Source organism: Podarcis vaucheri (genome assembly GCF_965113315.1).
Source record: "Podarcis vaucheri genome assembly, chromosome: 7".
Classification (NCBI taxonomy): Eukaryota; Metazoa; Chordata; class Lepidosauria; order Squamata; family Lacertidae; genus Podarcis; species Podarcis vaucheri.
Window position 1 is genome coordinate 36,570,369 of NC_138765.1, and position 20,215 is coordinate 36,590,583.

At 47.7% G+C, this 20,215-nt stretch overlaps 1 protein-coding gene across 2 annotated transcripts in view; it reads right to left on the reverse strand.

Moving 5' to 3' along the window:
- NHSL3 (NHS like 3) overlaps positions 1–20,215 on the reverse strand; it is a 57,430-nt gene that overhangs the window by 27,480 nt on the left and 9,735 nt on the right. Inside the window, exon 1 of one of the 2 annotated variants that reach the window (XM_082233073.1) lies at positions 10,549–10,705. The exons of the other annotated variant lie outside the window; for it this stretch is intronic. Within the exon in view, the coding sequence (XP_082089199.1) occupies positions 10,549–10,636 (88 nt within the window). The 5' untranslated portion in view covers positions 10,637–10,705. Of the gene's footprint in view, positions 1–10,548; positions 10,706–20,215 lie in introns of those variants that run through there. 2 annotated transcript variants of the gene reach the window in all.

Below are 20,215 nucleotides of genomic sequence, written 5' to 3' on the forward strand. Positions count from 1 at the left end.
TCTGTGATAGCTGCTCAGTCTACATTCGCTCCATAAGATGCACAAACATTTCCCCTTACTTTTTAGGAGGGAAAAAGTGAGTCTTATAGAGCAAAAAATACGGTATGTATATATGTATGTATATATAGCAAATTCCAGATAGATAGATAGATAGATAGATAGACAGACAGACATAGACCGATAGATATCACATTCAGACCACACATCACTCAGGGAGCTACGGGAAGGGGCTGCATCACAACTGCCTCTCCTAAACTAGATATGCAAGAGTCCCAAGGAACAAAAAGCCTAGAACACAACTGATGCTTTGGTAATAGCTCTGTTTAAGTGTTATTGGAGCGCAGCAGAATTTATAAGGTACAGGCGCCCTAGGATCCCTTACAACGTCACAAATAGGGCAATGGGGTACAATTCTGCCACATGGAGGTACCCTGTGTTGAGTCAGCCCACTACGGCATTTAGCTCAGTACTCAGCCTTTGCCAACCTGGTGCCCCTGGCAACTGGCATGTACAATTTATGCCTTGGATGACACAGCTGTGCTGGCAGGTGCTGATGGAAGTTATAGTCCAAAATATATGGAGGGCACTGTGTTGGAAAAGGGCTGGCTCTACCTCAGCTATCAGCCCCTTAATGGAACCCTCCTCCTCCCCACAGAGGTAGGTGCAGACAGCAGCTTTCAGGGAATGCCAAAGATGCACTGTTTTCACCCTGTCCTTTGACACGTGAGATGTATGTTTTCAGGGCCCACCCTCTTCCAGTGGCTGCAATTTGTTTTAATTGTTTTTAATTCTGACTTTTAAATGGCTATGACCTGCCCTAGGACCTGCTGGTGAAGGGCAAGTAAAAAAATTAACAACAACAGCAACAAACAATAACAGGAACTGCCTTCCCCAGCCTTGCTACCCTTTTGACCGGAGATGCCACTGGCTTGACCTTGGGACATTTTACCTGCCAAGCAGGTCCTGTTCTGCTGCCCATCAGCTGGGACTCTTCCTCTCAAACTGCACACCTCTCTTCTCATTCTGGAAACTGGCTTAGATGAAAAAAAGAAGTTCCTTCTGCACACACACCCCTCTAAATCAAAGAGGATTAACAGCTGAGGAGGGAGAGAGGTGATATGATAGCTACCTTCAAATATCTGAAGGGCTGTCACATGGAAGACTGAGCAAGCTTGCTTTCTGCTGCTCCAGAAGGGATGACCCAAACCAATGGATTCCAATGACAAGAATGGAGATTCCAACTAAATCCTAGGAATAACTTTCTGGTGGTAAGAGTGGAACAGACTCCCTAGGAAGGCAGTGGACGCTCCTTCAGTGCAGGTTTTTAAGCGGAGTTTGGATGGCCATCTGTCAGGGATTCTTTGGCAGTGATTCCTGCACTGCAGGGAGTTGGGACTAGACACTTCTACAGGCCTATGAATTTGCCTGGGTAGGAATACACATGTTTGAATGGCACAATAGTGATGGCTCTCCCACAAAAATGCCAAGTGGTGCATCTCTGTGCCTGTGAAGGGGCATGGTGGAAGTCACCTTCAAAGGTCCTGGAGGAAGCAGTCCAAAGGGGCTGGTGGCTTTCAGGTGGGGTCAGTCAATCTACTCCCCAGTCCTACACTAGCCCCTCGAAGCACTTCCAGACAGGGAAACCCCGCCCCCTCTGTGCTTCAAGTCACATAAGCATACAGGATGCTGCCTTGCCACAAGTTAGACCCACTGGTCCTCAGGATTCAACACTCTCTATACCGACTGGCAGAAGGTCTCTAAGTTCCAAGCAAGGGACATTCTGAGCCCTACTTGGAGATGCCATCAGATCAGGGATTGAACCTGGGACCTTTTGGATACACTGAGCAGCAGCCCTTCCTGTAAACCAGATGTTTCCGCGCCCCCCCCCACACACACCTTGTTTCCAATGGGTGGCATCTGGCCACAGGCTGCATTCTACCAGGATGACTCAGTGGCATGCCTGGTGTGCCCATCCCCCATAAGGGCGTGATCCTGCTCTCCTATCTCCATAGCCTCCAAGGCCTTCCTAGCAGGGGTTCCAGTGTGGTAGCAGAAGTCAAATGGGGCAGGAGGGAACTACTTCCCAGCTCAGCATGGGCAACAGAAGTTCCTAAAGGAAACCAGGCAGTTTCCAAGGCAATGCACTGCAGTGCAATATTTGGGGCACCAAACCAGGGTGGTACTGAAAGAGGAACTGAGCATTCAAGGGCTAAGACTTCAGCCCAACCTGAGATCTCATTTTAGTCACCTGAAAATACACACATACACCCCCTGATTAACTCTCCAAATTAATTCTGGGCTTAACTTGTGCCAGGGCTCAGTCTATGAATAATTTTTTTTAAAGGGTGCCACAAGGCCTGTGCAGAGTGCCTTTCTGTCGTTACTAAATAACTGAATCAGGTCCCTCAATCTTAGGGATTAGGGGTCAAAGCGATGCCCAGTGATGGCAGAACCAAAATATTCAGTGGGTGTTTGCTTGAATTCCACCCCCACCCCTCGGTTCAGAGTTTGCTTCTGCCCCCTTCTGGCCACCTAGAGGAGACGCAGCAGCCAAAGGCATAGCGGAAGAAGTCTTGGACCATCGCTCAGATCAAAGGCTGCTTAATGCATCCAAGCACTTAATTGCTAAGGTCCTGGTATGAGGAAGAAGAAACATTGCAAGCTTCCTGGAGCAAAGGAAAAACCAGCTGGGCAAATGAACAACCCTACAGTCTGCAGTCAGTGCCAGGGCTCAGCCAACAAAACAAAGAAGGGAACACCGCTAAACATGTGCAGAGTGCACCAGCCTGTCCAGTGACATTTCCTGGTGAAATATATTGTTCTGAACATGACACAATTTCACAGATGTACTTCTGTAAACATAGTTGATCGGGGGCAAGGGAATCAAATCTAACTTATTTAATGCATTTTTATGTAATATTTCCTCCAAAATGGCTCTAACCCTCCCCCACCCACCTTTTTTATTCCCATAATAGTCCTACACATATAAGCCCTACACACGAGGAACCAAGGCACAGTCATGGGCATTGAGCGCATGCACACACACACACACACACACACACACACACCTCTACTTGCTCTCCCTCATTTCAAGGATGCCCTGGTGGAATGTGTCCCACAATGACAACACCTTCCCCAATTAATTCACTGTTTTGAGGCAACAACTTCTCCTGCCCGCTTTTCGGCCAAGACTCTCCCATTTCTGAGAGACTGGAAGTACAGGGAGCCAACCGCACCATTGCCCCTCCTTTTTTTGCTACACACGGAGAATTGGGGGGCCCCCAGGCAGCCTTAGACCATCCTGCAGGGGCAGACACACCCCGGCCCCCACCAATCAATCCCAGCTGAGCGCCTGAAAAACCGCTGAAGCAACACAATGCACATTCTTTTGCTCTGCGGCCTCCGATGATCGGTTGCTATGGCGCTAGGACTGAGAACAGACCAAAACGCGCTCCACGTTTTCCAGACAATCGCCTGCCCCACCGCCACCACTCCCTGCTATCGCCCTCTCTCTGTTCACACATGTGGCCGACTCTTCTGCCACAATATGCCTTATCAGCAGAGGCCCGTCTCCTCCTTTGTCAGGGGATGAATGTGGCATTGAAAGGAATGGCCTCCGTCTGGCCTTGCCCACATCTCGCTGGATTGCTATGGGGACTGACAACATACAGGCCTACCTGAGATAAAAGACTGCTCTCTTCTGAGGCACTGGCAATATTTAAACTTCTCTTTCTTACCCTAACCCCAGGAAAGGTTTAAGTATAGTGCTGTGGCCCCATGCCCTCATGTTCTATCTTGACAGCAAACCCCTGCTGTGAGCAAATGGCAGCCTTGAACTTATTCAGCTGTGAGGAGATTTGCTTGGGTTTGTTTTTGTTTTTTAAGGGGGGTGCCGTTTGCCACCCTCGGCTCCTTTAGGGAAACAGAAACAACAACAATTATCATCATCAACATTATCATTATTGTCTGGGATCATGCCACTCATCCCTTTCTATACAGGATGTGAAATGCTTTAGTACAGCCTTGTTGGCTGGCTGGGGCTGATGGGAGTTGTTGTCCAACAACATCTGGAGGGTACCAGTTTGGCAAAGTCTGCTTTAGGAACACAGGAAGCTGTTGCCTTAATACCATTGGTCCACTTAGCTCAGAATTGTCTATGCCAGATGTTCTTGAACTCAAATTCCCATCAGACTCAACCAGCATGCTCAATAGGCCAGGATGATGGGAGCATCTCATGTCCAGCAGCATCTCATGAGCAACAAGTTCAACATGAAAAATGATGGCCACACCAACTTGGATGGGTTTAAAAGAGGATTGGGCCGATTAACGGAGGGCAAGGCTATCAACAGCTAATGCTCTCCTTTCACAGCTGGGGGCCATAATGCTTCTGAATCCCAGTCTCTGGAAGCCACAACACAATAAGCAGGAAAGTTTTCCAATCGCTGCATTTGTTTGCAGAATTCCTGCTTGTTGCTGTGCTGCTTAATGCACAGGCTAACCCCAAATTAAGTCCCTCTCTTTTAAAAAATGACATTTTTAAATTATTTCCCTTCCCTTTCTTCTGCCCAGCATCTGCATGCACAAGCTTCCTAGGTCACCTCTAAACTGTGTGGATTCCCTGTATGTCCTGGAGATGCTGGGCCCACTATGTTTACCTTGTATGCCACTTCAGCAACCAACCTCAGCTTCGGCCATACACTGTAAGACATTTACAGTCAACCCTGAGAAATCAGAAGGAAAGCGCTGGAACAAGCAACAAGTTGAGCCCAATGCAAACCTCAAACCATCTGCTGTGGAGCAGTCTCACCCACTTCACAGAGTATCTCGAAGGTCAAGGTCAAAGGACTCCACATACTAGACATGACACCATTCAGGCAATTAGCAATTTGTGGATGGTGTTGGCTTGTCTGTACTAAACTGTAGATTAGGATGCTGCTGGAAGCAGGGGAAGGGGGCCTTTAACACTTTGCCAGATCCACCCTCCTGCATTCCCAATCCCAATGCCGTATCTGCTATCCCATTTTTAAAATATAAAAAAGCACTTGCACAATTGCTCATTGCTCAAATGGTGTCATGACTAGTTTGGCCCTCTTCCTGTTCCTTTATGTAATCATAGTTCCAAAACGGGGAAATTTCGAAGACAGCACATGTGGAATGGGAAGGGCAGGCGGTTTAACAGGAGCACAGAACAGGGATTTCTGCAGGCACCTGTTTGTCTCAAGTCCCTGCAAGACAGAAAGGCCACATCTGCCCAGATTCCTTTTTCAATTGAAAGTACAAAAGTTCAGCTCTCCTCCTTGGCATCGGATCACCCAAAGAGCAGCGTCAAGGGTACTCCTGCAATGCCAACTTTGGGGGATGACTCAGCCACCACTCCATCCATCCATGCCCAGGGCTTTCTCCCTCTCTTCAGCAAGGTCTGGTACAGTGCCAAGAGCCAAAACGTTGGCATTGCAATAGGTGTTCTTCCACCACTATTACTGCTACACGTGTCACACAGTGTTTTTCCAATGACATCTTGCAAAATACCTTGCCTGGAAAGTCTGACGCATCAGCAGGCAAATAAGCAGGGCTGTCTTGGCCAAGGTCACTTCACAGAAGGGTTTCAGAAATCAGCCCAGGAAGCCTGCAAAATCCATGTCTGACTCTCAGCAACCTTTCTTCTGCCAAGACATCAGGCCAAGTCAGGTGCCATCCCATATCCCAAATCAAACTCATAAAGGTGCTTCTCATACTTGGCTAAAGGTGGCAACTCTGAGTTAGGGCCGCCAACTATTTTTATTGGTCCTGCTCCCCCTGGGCCTTTCACTGAAGTCTCGCATGCAGAAATCAATCAAATACAAGATGGGGGACACCTGGCTTGAGAGCAGTACATGTGAAAAGGATCTAGGAGTCTTGGTTGACCACAAACTTGACATGAGCCAACAGTGTGACGCGGCAGCTAAAAAAGCCAATGCAATTCTGGGCTGCATCAATAGGAGTATAGCATCTAGATCAAGGTAAGTAATAGTGCCACTGTATTCTGCTCTGGTCAGACCTCACCTGGAGTACTGTGTCCAGTTCTGGGCACCACAGTTCAAGAAGGACACTGACAAACTGGAATGTGTCCAGAGGAGGGCAACCAAAATGGTCAAAGGCCTGGAAACAATGCCTTATGAGGAACGGCTAAGGGAGCTGGGCATGTTTAGCCTGGAGAAGAGGAGGTTAAGGGGTGATATGATAGCCATGTTCAAATATATAAAAGGATGTCACATAGAGGAGGGAGAAAGGTTGTTTTCTGCTGCTCCGGAGAAGCGGACACGGAGCAATGGATCCAAACTACAAGAAAGAAGATTCCACCTAAACATTAGGAAGAACTTCCTGACAGTAAGAGCTGTTCGACAGTGGAATTTGCTGCCAAGGAGTGTGGTGGAGTCTCCTACTTTGGAGGTCTTTAAGCAGAGGCTTGACAACCATATGTCAGGAGTGCTCTGATGGTGTTTCCTGCTTGGCAGGGGGTTGGACTCGATGGCCCCTGTGGTCTCTTCCAACTCTATGATTCTATGATTCTATGAAATAAGTTGCGGAGGAAGTTTCACTTGCTAGGTTTTTGCATATCAGGTGGCTTTTAGAGGCACATGACCAGGTGACCACACGGCTTTGAATTCAGCCAGGAAAGCAGGACTTAATCTGAGTCAATCATGCTCAAGCCAACCCTGGTGCCAAGGCTCAGCATGGGAAGCGGAAGATTTTATTATTTTAAAAACCCAGAGTTTCTGCCTTTCCATCACCAACAAGCAACTCACAAACTTAAGAGTCTCATATTTTAGAGATGAATTACAATTTATTCATACTAAAAGGGTGGGTGAAGAACAAGGCAAGGTCCTTATCCTAGCACAGATTTAATGAACATTAAAAAGTTTCATTTCTCACTTCTTCAGTACAGTTTATCTTAGCAGGCAGATTGATCAGGAACCCAAGGGCGCCTGGAGGGGGAAAAACATCATCCCTGTACAATAACATCATCATCACCAGGGAAGATCCTCTAACATTTGCCTGTTTTGTTTATGGGGAAATGCATTTGCAACAACCTGTCCTCTAAAAAAACAGTAAGCTTTGTAGTTAAACAGAGAAGGGGAGAGGGGCCTTTAGTGCAGGGGAATAAACTAACAGCACCGTATGGTAAAAAAATAAGGAACTGAACTTTCCTGTTGACAGGGATTATCACCCCATTTGTGTCAAGGTTTTCATTTGGGGGGAAAAAACATCAGCTAAACAGAAATTCCTGTTTTGTGGGGGTGGAGGTAAGAGGCCTTGGCTTCCCTGAATCAGCAGCAACACCAAAAACAAAAACTCAGGAGTCCTGACCTCCCCATCACATGCTATAACCACAAGCGCATCAACAGACTGAAAAATAAAGTGAACTTTTGAGTCCCTAATCCAGCGGCTGTTAATTAGGCAAACAACATTTATACTACCAGCCTGCTAGGGGGAAAAAGTACAAAGTGTATTCACAGCCACAGTCTCTCCTTATGCTCCAAAAGACCAGCGCTCAGCACACTCAAGGACACCTGAGCACCAATTAGCTGCTTCTTAATATCCTTGAAACAAGCAGGGGACTTTTTATCCCGTCTTTCTACACACAGGAGTACCCAAGGCGGCATTAAAAAAATGTATCAAGATATTAACATAAAATTATTGTAATCCATCAATGTATCTGGCACTTTGCAAGGTGGCATAAGCAAATAAGAGGGGCGTCAGCTGCTCTGCATGTTTAGCCTATACTTTGACAATGGGGAGGGAGACTAAGAGGTGGGCAAGGAGACAAGCAACGAATACAGCATCCGTCCTCAACCTGGGGACCCTCTAGTTGTTTTGGACCACAACTCCCTTTAGCCCCAGCCAGGAGGGCATTCAGATTGGGGGAGGCTGAAACACAGAGAAACAGCTGGATGAAAATATAAATGCCTGCTGGCAGAGGCGGTTTTAGGGTTCGGCCACACGGGGCGCCACACTGCAAGAGGCACCACATTAATGCTGTAGAACGGAGCGTGAGAGGTAGGGGGCGGGGGAGGGCAAATGTTTGCGTCGCACAGGGCACTGCTGAAATTTGAGAGTCCAGTGTCCACCACTGCTGCTGGATCAGGCCAATAGCCCATCTAGCCCAGTGGCCAACCAGCTACCCATGGGAAGAACGCAAGCAGGACCTGAGCACAGCAGCACTGTCCCCTCCTGCAGTTTCCAGCAACTGGTATTCAGAAGTTTACTCCCTCTGACAGCAGTGGCAGAGCACAGCTATCATGGCGAGGAGCGACAGATAGTTTTCTCCTCCATGAATCTGTCCATTCCACTTTTAAAGCCATCCAAGTTGGTGGCCGTCACCTCCTCCCGCAGGAGAGAACTCTACAGTTAACTATGTGCTACATGAAGAAATACTTTCTTAATATCTGTCCCGAATCTTCACATTCAGCTTCATTGAATGTCCACGAGTTCTAGTGCTATGAGAGGGGGAGGGAAACTTTCCTTTATCCGCTTTCTCCTTGCCACGCATCATTTTATGAACTTATACAGTGGTGCCCCGCAAGACGAATGCCTCGCAAGACGGAAAACTCGCTAGATGAAAGTTTTCCGTTTTGGAGGTGCTTCGCAAAATGAATCTCCTATGGGCTTGCTTCGCAAGATGAAAATGTATTGCGAGTTCCTGCGGGGTTTCCCCCCCCCCTTTTTCTAAGCCACTAAGCCGCTTATCCGCTTATCTGCTAAGCTGATAAGCCGCTAAAAGCCGCTAATAGCGCTAATCCGCTAATCTGTCAATGGGCTTGCTTCGCAAGACGAAAAAACCGCTAGACGAAGAGACTCACAGAACGGATTCTTTTCGCCTTGCGAGGCACCACTGTATCATGTCACCTCTTATTTGCCCTTTCCTCTGAACTAAAAAATCCCAAATGTTGCAACCTTTCCTCATAGAGGAGTTGCTCCATTTCCTTGAATGTTTTGGTTGCCCTTTTCTGAATCGACTCTACAATGTCCTTTTGGAGGTGAGGTGACCAGAACTGAAACAGTACTCCAAGTGCAGTCAAACCTGGATTTGTACAATGGCCTTCGGATACTGGCTGGTAATATTGGGTGTGAATGAGAAGGTGGATATTGGGGTTACAAGCTGACCTGGGTGGGGTGGGGGAGCCCTGCTCCTTTGCCTTTAATATCAGAATAATCTGCAGAAACCTATAGACTGAGCTCTTCACAACATGGAGATAAGCTTTCTATTCTGCTAATACCTGTAAGCTGGAAAAACAGTTGGCAACCTTCGTTTTGAGGATGGCATTCACACACCAAGTAGTAAAAGGGTGAAAGGCTCTAAAAGATTTTAAGCAAGAGGAAGAGCTTGCGTTTCCCTGGCCTTCTGATTTTTTCCTAATGGATGGGGAGGATATTCTAATCCAGGCCAGTGACTCTACAGAAGAACAGTCCTTAGTTAGGCCCACATTAGTTAGGCTGATTCCAGGGGAGTGATCTTCTCTGTGGGGTGATTACATTAGCAAAGCACCAGCCCTAGAAACCCACAAAGCAGCCTCAGGGCTGGTTGCAACACCAGAGATGGCCCAAGGACAGGCCCCAGGTTTCTCAGAACATGGCAGGGAAGCAGCTCTTTTGAAACAGCAAAGGAGCTCCAGCAACAAGGAGAAACCACAACAACAACCCAAAGTTTGCCATTCAATGCACAATCAAACCAAAAGCCACAGCCCAACCTGGCTCTCTGTTCAGTGTTCCTATATGACACGTGTGTTTGCAAATGCACAATTGTTACATTCATCATTTTTTAAAATTACTGCTGGATCTTTTCTGGTGCTTTCGTAGCTGCCTTACAAATCTGCCAACGGACAAGTGTTATGCAGATCTTGTGATAAATAAAATAAAAACTGAGCCCTGGTTTAATTTCAGATTCGGTTCCTTCAGGACTGTAGGACACCTTCGCAAATTGCTTTTTCAGTGAAACCGGGAGACCGTCTCCCTAGCATTTTGACGTGAGGATCTTGCAATGGTGAAGTGTATTTCCCAGCTGCAATTTCCTAGCTGGGTCCCCAAGCAAGAGGCGCCAGGAACTCTGGGACAACAGGGTAAAGAGCCAGGTGTAGGAGAGCATCTCTGGACCTCAGATTTCAGAACTGCCGGAGCAATGAGAGCTCCGATTCAACCCTAGAATCTGACTTCATAGCTAGGCCACAGCCCAGTGTTTTGGACTACAACTCCCAGCAGCCACAGGAAGCTGCTCTGGAGCATGTGACGACAGGAATGCCTCTGAGCACATGCCAGGTTAGGTTCCCCTCATACCTGAGAAAAGCCAGAGTCCGCCCCCACCGTATCTGCCACTTTGAGGAGGGATGAACCTGGAAGTTAAGGGCCCACGGAGGAGTTTTGTACTCTGGAGATTTGGGCAGGGGCGGGGGTAAGTCAGGAGGATATTTGCCCCTTTCGGTCCCTTCCCCAAAGTGGCTGCCCCACAGCAACTCCCCAGCCACACCCTCCCTGCCAGGCCTCCCACAGGCTCCCCACCTGACAAGCCCGTACCTGTCTTCAGCCCTGCGGAGCGGCCAAAGTTCCAGAGAGACCAGCCCTTGGCGTTTGGGGGGCTCCACTTGTGGTACGAGTTGCCCATGGTGCCCGTAGGTGCAACAGGCACCTTTCCCCGTCTCTTCCTCCTCACCCTGCCCCACCCACCCCCTTGTTGCTGGGAGGAGGAGGAGGAGGAGGAACAGGGTGCTTACATGACTGAGCCAGGCAAGCCTTCTTTCTCCTTGGCTGGGTTTCCGTGGCGCAGAGAGAGAGAGAGAGAGAGAGAAAGAGGGAGAGGCGCACAGGGCTCAGATCTGCCTTCCCATCCCTGTGTCTCTGGGCCGCTGCCTGCTTTCAGCACCCACTCGCTCCCTCCCTTGCTTGGTCACGGAGCCAATCGCAGCAGGCAAAGGGGAGGGGCGCATGGGGGGGTGGCCTCTTGTCTTCTTCCTGCCCTGACAGCTTTGCTGCCTCCAAGCTCCATCTCTTGATCTCACTCCTCCACTGTCACCAGAAGGGTTTTATTTCCAAAAAGTGAGGGGTGACCCAGCTAAAAGTTTGCCTGAATATTGCACCCCTCTGACTTGGGGGTGCTCACTGGAGCAGGAAAGAGATTTTCCACATGCTCCAAAGCCCTGTTCCTGATTTACATGTTCTGGGGCCATGCCCAGGCACAGGTGGAAGCCTTGGCGGCAGCATTTTAGGGGAGGACAAAAAAGTGACTCAGAATCTAGCTATCCTTCACCATATCTGTGGAAGTCCTTTACAGTCAAAAGCATTATAATTTTACTTGTCTGAAGCTTATCTATCATCTATCTATCCATCCATCCATCCATCCATCCATCCATCCATCCATCCATCTCAATTCCCTCCTTCACCCATGCACATTCATTTGTTCTCTTTCCCCAACATTCTGTCCCACTTTAATTTTCTGTCACCTTTTGATTTCCTTGGCAATTTCCCCACGCAACTGCCAAACTGCTAAGGCACAAAGCAGAAGCAGCTGGGAAACAAAACAGACTTTGGACAAACAAGCTATGGTTTGGTTGATTCTCACTGGGACAACTCATGGTTTCTTCAACCACGATTAAATGTAATGTGCAAACCCGGCCATTATTTATCACCTATGACAAACAGTTTTGTGAAGCTTACAAGTTGGCACATTCTGGCCCATGCAAGTGCCAGTGCCATGCATAAGAGGGCCTTAGGTAGGCTGTTCTCTGCCGCTACCTTCCCCTCAAAATGAAAATGGTGGCAGCTGCTTCATTCAGCCCATCTCTGGTGGGCACCAGGTTGAATATCCCCCCGTTTACAGCCGCCTTCACTTAAGTTTACCAGTGAAGGTATAGCAACATCCACCAGACAACCCCCTGAGCACAAGAGTGGAACTGGTACGGTTGCAGGTGCCTCATAATCCTCATTCTGCAGTTGTAACATATCAATCTTTTAGTGGGGCAGCACCTACACTTTGGAACTCCCTGCCTATTGATATGAAGCAGGCAAGCACCTTCACTTCTTTTCAGTGCCTACCAAAAACTTTTCTTTTCAGGCAGTGGCGTAGCGTGGGGGGTGCCAGGGGGGCCGGCCGCACCGGGCGCAACATCTGGGGGGGCGCGCTCGCTGCCTCCGGAGTCGCTGAAGAGCCTCCGGCGCAGGCTGTAGCAGAGCCCCATGTCTCGCGGAACCGACGAGCGGTGCGCGCGCCCGGGCTGAAGGCGTCCGGCAGGCAGCGGCTCTCAGCCCTGCGCGTCAGGGCCGCAGAGGACGCGCCAGGCAGCCCCTCCTCACAGCCCCGCTGCTGCTGCAGCTGCTGGGCCATGTTGCATTTTCCTCGCCTCTCTGCCCCCCTCCTCCTCCGGGCAAGCGGCGTGGTTTGGGTGGCAGCGCCAGCGGCAACTCGCCTCAGATTGGCAGGTTAGGGGTTAGGGGGGGCGCAAATTACTTGCCTTGCCCCGGGTTAGGGGGCGCAAATTACTTGCCTTGCCCCGGGTGCTGACAACTCACGCTACGCCGCTGTTTTCAGGCAAGCTTGCCCAGATATGTAGAATGCTGACTTGTGTTTTAATCAGTTTTTAGCTTATTGTTTAATTATCTTTTGAACGTTTTAAACAGCTGTTTTAACCGTTTTTATTGACAATTTTATTGTTTTATTCTTTTGTGAACTGCTCGGAGGTTTTCCCCTCACAATCTAGCAGTACATAGATTTTATGGCATGACTTAACATTTGCTCACAGTTTGGAGCAAGGCTAAAGATCCTGGTGTGATTAGGGTTTCCCAAATATATCCCATTGTCTTCTGTGGCTCTAGGCCAGGGGTTTCCAGATGTTGATGGACTCAAACTCCTGTCAGCCCTGTCCATTGACCATACTGCCTGCCAGAGGCGTACCTAGGGGTTGTTTGAAACCAAACTCTGCTGGGACACACGCCTGGGATGAGTATGGGTGCAAAAAATCACCTAACAGGCATTGGAGAACATGGTGTAAATGTGTGTGCTGACGTGACGCCCCTGTTGCAGCAAGTTGAAATGTGGGAGAAATTTCCCATTCTTCTCACAGCATAAAGACATGCGCTTTTATTTTTTGCCCTTCACCCTCGCACTCACTCTGGATGCTTCGAGTATTTGAGTTGAGTAAAATGTAGTCATTTCTAATGTGGCTATTGCGGTAAAGTGGTTTTTTTTGGGGGGGGATAGGGGGGTGCCAGTACAGCTTCTTGCCAAGGGCACAAGAAATCCCAATCTGCCAACTACAGCTGATTGCTGAACATCTGGAGGGCACCACACTGTCTATCCCTGATCGAGACAGATTGGCAGGTGGAAAATACTCAAATTACATATCACAACACAAGTGCTTTTAAAGAAATGTCAGCATCCAGGAAGGGCTTTCGGCAAGTCTTTCAGTGAATGCAGGAAGCTGCCTTGTACTACTGAGCCAGGCCTAGCATCAGGCCAGCAGTGGGACTCTAAGGTTTCAGAAAAATGGGGGGGGGGCAGTATTTCTTTCCTAGCAGCCCTATTCAAAAAATTATTTTAAAATGCCATAGATTCTAATCTTTGGGCTCTCAGCATGCCAAAAAGGGGTGCAATCTTCTGACTATCTCAAGAGATCCCCTACCCCAAACCCCAACTTGCTCCTTAATCTTGACTAGAAGTGAGGTCCCCTGTTCTGCTACAAATACAAGGAAATCTCACAAATTATATTATTATGCATACAATACTATACACAAGTTATAAAGCAGAAAGTAACCAGGACATATACAGATACATACAACAATGCATATTACTTGATAAAACTCATATGTAATAATATACTGGTAACATTCTTCTGCACAAAGTATTGTACAGCATAGGGCTTGACTGTTTTATATACAGTTATATGTATAATCTATGTTTTAAAAAATGAGTCATTTTCTATGCAATTAGTCAGGCTTACAAAAAAAAAAAAGAAAAGAAAGGACACCAGACATTGCACAGGCAGATGGCATATAAGCAGGCCCTGAATATGAGAGGCAATCCATTGCAAGCGAAGCCCAATTGGATCGGACCCAGTAAAATCCATGTGTGAATCTATTTCAAATGGATTTCTCCTTCACCCAAATGCAAATTCTGCTCTACCATCACTGACCTACGGCCCCACCCAATGGTCATAGGACACCTCTGCAGCTGTTATTCTTTGCCCCATGGCCCACCCTGTCCTTTAAGATGCCATGAAAGGGAGTGGGTGGTGCTGTGGTCTAAACCAATGAGCCTCTTGGGCTTGCCGATCAGAAGATTGGTGGTTCAAATCCGTGTGATGGGGTGAGCTCTCTTTGCTCTGTCCCAGCAGTTCAAAAGCATACCAATACAAGTAGATAAATAGGTACCACTGCAGTGGGAAGGGGCCGGTAAATGGCCTTTCCGTGTGCTGCTCTGGCACTCGTCACTGTGTCCCGTTGCACCAGAAGCAGTTTAGTCATGCTGGCTACATGACCCAGAAAGCTGTCTGCGGACAAACGCTGGCTCCCTCGGCCTGAAGCGAGATGAGCTCCACACCCCATAGTCAAATTCGACTGGACTTAACGGTCCAGGGGTCCTTTACCTTTGCCTAAGATGCCATGGCAGCATCTGTCCTGCCCCTTGCCAATAATTCAAAATTCAAAGAAAACAGAATGTATGAAAAGCAGATGTATGCAAACTGGCAGCCTTGCACTGCCCTAAAAATGGGCACCAAATCTGGAATTTATTTCAGCAGGACATCCCCTCCCTGCCAAGGGCTGAAATCTGTAAAAGGGAATGGAAGGAAAGCTTAATGAGTAAAGCTGATTAAATGAAACTCCTGAGTATGTTATGGGTCATTGGGGGTTAGCGGGTGAAACCAAGTTTTGGGAGAGTCTAAGCAGTTTACAGAAAGGCACCTGAGTTTCTAGGTCCCTCAAGAAGGAAACAAAAACCCTTCTGGGTGAAAACAAAAGCCTAACACCAAAAAGCCTAAGTTAAGATCTGAAATCATTAACAGAAATAAGCTAAACGTTCGCCAGCTATTTCCTGCTGAGACCTGATTTCAGTCCCTGCGGTTTGTGCCTTCCTCCTGCTGAAACCAAGATCCAAATCGATGGAAAGAAATGTTTCCCATTCCACCTGATTCTGTGCAGTCAGCTCACTGGGTTCCATGGGACTTGCACCCAGGTAAGAGTGCCTAAGATGGCAGCTGAATTGCCCCTGACTTCCTCACCTGAAGCTGGAGAAATACAGAAACTCAAAGGCACCTACACCGGTTTGACAAGTCAAATCCGTTCTAATTCATATTTGTTCAGCTCTTCACCTTCATTTCTCACCCTCTCTTGTGCCAGAGACCATGTCAATGATCATATTGTCTTAAGAAAGAGCACGTTCCTCATACACAGAAATCTGACTCCAAAACAATTTGGTGAGTTTAAAAAATCAGATCTCAGATTATGCTGTTTGCAAAAGCATTTCTTGCACTTCCCCCTCCCCTCCAGGTGGAAGAGGCACACCTCTCTTTGTTCAGTCTGAGAAGCTCACCCTGGTTTCCAGCTCAAACCAGACACTGGATTCCTGTTGCCCACATTTTCAGAAATGTCACTCTTGGCCTTTTGCGTCCTGCAGATTAACAAAATTATTTCACAAACACTTGGAAACTATTTAAGCAATTAAGGTTGAGGCCAGCAACAGTGTGCTTAGTAACAGCTGAAGGAACCAGGGAGCCATTCTAGCACAGCATGCAATTGAACCCTATGAAATAAATGGCATCTTGTCACACATCACCTTGTCACCAACATCTCACATCTCTGCATTCTTCCTATGCGTCCTGGTTGCTTAGTAGACTGATGCAGCTAGAGAGAGACAGTGCCAGGTAGGAGTGCAGTCTCCATTACAGGCCCATCTCAGCCTCATTGGGTGGTTTCATTGGGAAAGCCACTGCTATCTTAGGAATTTAGCAAGCTGTCTTATGCCTAGCCAAGCCAATGGTGCCTCTGAACCCAGAATTGTTCCCTACCTCTGAGCCAGGATCCCTTTAGCATTGTTACCTGAGGACCAAATTAGATGGGACTTAATTGGACAATTAACAATTAAATAGTGCAATTAACATGCACTATTGAGGGTTTTTTTAACAGAAAAGTAAACAGCAGCCAAACAATGGAGGGTGGGAGAAGAAATTGCAGCATCCGGCCCTTGCAAATTAGGGAGAGTTAAACCCTTTCTCCTTGAAACAGTCTCAGTGAAAATGCTCCCTTTCCACATTTTCCGACTTAATGCTAAAAAATACAACACTTTCCCCCAGCCTTTGACAGCTAAAATATTCTGTTTTGTGGGATTCACCTATTTCTGCTGAATGTATACTCTTCTGTTCATCTGGAATGGTTTTCCTTGTTTTTTATCATTGTAATGGTTTTATAGTAACTATTTTTTGAACTGCAAGTTATATTGTTGTGACCAGCCCTGCAGCTTCATTTCAGGTAAGAAATCTGATAGATGATAGAGATAGATAGATAGATAAGATAGATAGATGGAGATATAGATGCTGAATTATTATATCCTGCTCTCACCTGCTGTTTCATGTTCACATGAAGCCACAGCTGGCCCAAGACATTTTGCCGCACTTTGCCTAACGACCAGGCCGGCTCTGCTTCAGGCTGCCTTGGAATGAAGTGGAGCACTGATCCATCTGGCGTTCCCTGCTCCGCTTAGGGAAGACTCTCTAGGCTCCCTAGCAGACTCTTCCCCTTTCCCAGGGGACTCTGCCACTGAGCTGTGCCCTGTACCACTTTGTGCCCAGCTCTGATGGATTTTCCCCAGCCCTGCTGCTAGGCATCATTTGGTCTGGGAATGGCCTGGAAACCAGGCCAAGTGTGCTGTGCTGCTCCCCTGCCCCACTGATATTACACAGTTAAGACCAAATGTGCCCAGCTCTGATGGATTTTCCCCAGCCCTGCTGCTAGGCATCATTTGGTCTGGGAATGGCCTGGAAACCAGGCCAAGTGTGCTGTGCTGCTCCCCTGCCCCACTGATATTACACAGTTAAGACAAGGGGTCCACAACTGATGCAGGAAGTGCCATTGTGCCAGGCAGATCAAGAAGCCTACCTAGAAGAACTGAAAAAAGAGCCCTAGCAGATTAAGGGGGCAGGTATCTAGTTCAGCTTCCTGCTCTTTCAGTGGTCAACCAGCTGCCCTAATGGGAAGCTGAAAAGCAGGACTTGAGAGCAAGGGCACTCTCCCAACTTGTGCATCGCAGCAACTGGCATTCAGAAGCATGCTGCCTCCAACAGAACTACCATCTACCATTTTGCACCTGGCTATTGGCCACTTGTGACCAAGTGAAGATGTTTGGTTGCCAGGATGGCGCCTGACATCTCCACCATCTGGAGGTGCAGGCCTGGGGATCCTTGGGTCTTGACTGTTTTCAGATACTGACAACACATCCTGTAGAATTTTATTTGTTATATTTGATCAGAAAGAATTTCAGGAGCCAAAAAGTCATATTGAAAAATACGACTTATGAGATGTCTGGCCCAAAAATGACAACTAGGCATTCCGTTTTGGCGACTGCAACCCTGGTTTAATGAGCCATTTGGCGTCTAGCTAATATATCTGAGTTTCTAACACTGGGTAGCTTGGCCAGTGTTCCTCAGAAGAGGAACTGTATGGAAGCAGAATGGCCCTTTTCTCTACAGTACTGAACTGGACTCGCTTTCTTGAGTCATCTGGATCTAGTTGCTTTGCAGATGCCTTGGTATGCCATTTGTGGCCTGGATTATGGGAGTCAGATCTCGGGGCGGAGGGGGTGGCGTTGATGCCCATAGGCATCCTGCCTTTGGACCAAGCTTACAGGTCTCTTTCATCCCTTGTGATTCAACGAAGTAACCTCAAACTCTCTTTAAATTTCACACCCACTCAAATTCCCAGGCATTCCTAGTACAGGAAAAGAGACATGAGCTTCAAACTAGCACTGCTCTGTGATGAAAATGAAGTGCACACAAGACCACGTATTTCAACGCTTGCAGGTTTTGCAGCAATGCAATGTCAGATCCTATGTGTGCAAATGCACAGCTGGGGTTGGAGGAGAAGGAGAATAATCCCATTTGTTGGAAAAGGCATTTTTCAAAGTAGGCTGAATTTTAACTTCCGGGTCGTGTAACCTGTCATTCATGAAAGGGTTAAGCGGACTGTACCCTTCCTTTTTGAGGAGCCAAGAGATGGCAAGGATACTATTTATTAACAGAAGAGAGGAACTCAGCCAGGTAGCTGTAGGGGAAAATGCAGTTTAAAAGCAGCAGTTGGGATGAATGTTTGTATAAACAGGGAGGGTCCCTGACTGTTTCAGACTTTTAAAAATAAAAGTTACCAGGAGCCTGCCTAAAGGAGGGAAGGGAAGATACTTCAACAGCACAATGTTATGCATTCTCTCATCCTGTGCACACCACATGAGACACACACTTAAACCTCAGGGATCCCACAAAAGAACCCCGGGAAATGAAGTTTGCGAAGTGTGTTGGGAATTGCAACTCTGAGCAGAAACTACAGTTCTCTGGATTCTGTTATGGAAGCTTTATGCTTACTTGTTTCCAGGTAAGGATGCCCAGGCCAAGAAAGGAATGGGAAAAAAGCAGGGAGCAGCTTTTCTTCCCACCAACTGACTTGTGGAACTCCTTGCCACAAAATAACAGCCAAGCCAAGAGCTCCACTTGCTTTTAAAACAAAAAGAACCCGAACACAGATATAAGCACCAACAGCCTCAGTCTGGGCTCCCTATTATAACCCAGGGTTGAGCTGTGGAAGGAAGAAGCATCTGTGCGCACACGTTTTCTGTTTATTAAAACAGACCAACTCAGCCTTGCAATTGCAGCCCGTGAGGACAAATAAATATGCAGTTGCAAGCTGCTAAAACGACAGTGAAGACTTTGGGAAATATTAACAATGGCTCTTCTCTTTGGTCACAGAAGCCCACTTCCAACTGACAGGCACAAAGAGGAACTCCTTCCTTGCAGACAAGTTTGTTTCATTATGACAACTCTGCACTGCACAAATGCAGTCTGCTTTTTCTTTTCTGACAGCTGGCACCTGTGTGAATTCCCTAGCTGGTCTCCAGAGCACAGAGAAATCAGATATAGTTTGAGGCAGTCACATAGAAATCTTTTTTTTTAATTGCCCCTGTCCTTGCCAACCCAGCACCCTCCAAATGTTGTTGGACTACAACTCTCATCAGCCCCAGGTCAGCACAACAGCTTGCAGTCCAACAACATCTGGAGGGCGCCAGGTTGGCAGAGGCTGCTTTCACACTCTGTGCAACATGACGGCGAGGAATTTTTAAAAGGAGTTTTCCAGCTCTGGCCTTCCCACAATCTCAGCTAGCAGCGGGTAGAGAGGTCAAGAAAAGATTCTGTAATCAGCCTGGTCTTTAATCAATGGCATCTATATAAATATACAAATTACAAAATTACAGCGAAGGTGCCTTTTAAACCATCCGTTGACAAATTGCACCAATTAATTTGTTAAAGCTTGCAGGCACAGTCAGAGTGGATGGATGTGTGGCTAACACAGGATGCTGGAGCAATCATTAAGGAGGAGGGGGCAACTCAAGAGCCCTCATATGGTGGTAGGGAGAAGACTTAATGCAGCCTTTCAGATGCTTTTGGACTACAACTCCCATCAGTCCCAGCCAGCCATTAGGAAAGGCTGTTTTAACATACGAAGCAAGGGAGATGTCTGTGTGAGGCTCTGGGGGTTCTACTGCAGTAGATAAAGGTAAAGGGACCCCTGACTATTAGGTCCAGTCGTGACCGACTCTGGGGTTGTGGCACTCATCTCGCTTTATTGGCCGAGGGAGCCGGCATACAGCTTCTGGGTCATGTTGCCAGCATGACTAAGCCGCTTCTGGCGAACCAGAGCAGCACACGGAAACGCCGTTTACCTTCCTGCTGGAGCGGTACCTATTTATCTACTTGCACTTTGACATGTTTTCAAACTGCTAGGTGGGCAGGAGCAGGGACCGAGCAATGGGAGCTCACCCCGTCACGGGGATTCGAGCCGCCGACCTTCTGATCAGCAAGTCCTACAGCGCCCACAGCGCCACCCATGTCCCTACTGCAGTAGATAGATGGGAACAAACTGGTCCCAGGAAATCACCTGGCCCAGCACTTGAGAGTTTTCTTCTTAAGAAAAAAGAAAGAACACAAGCACCAGA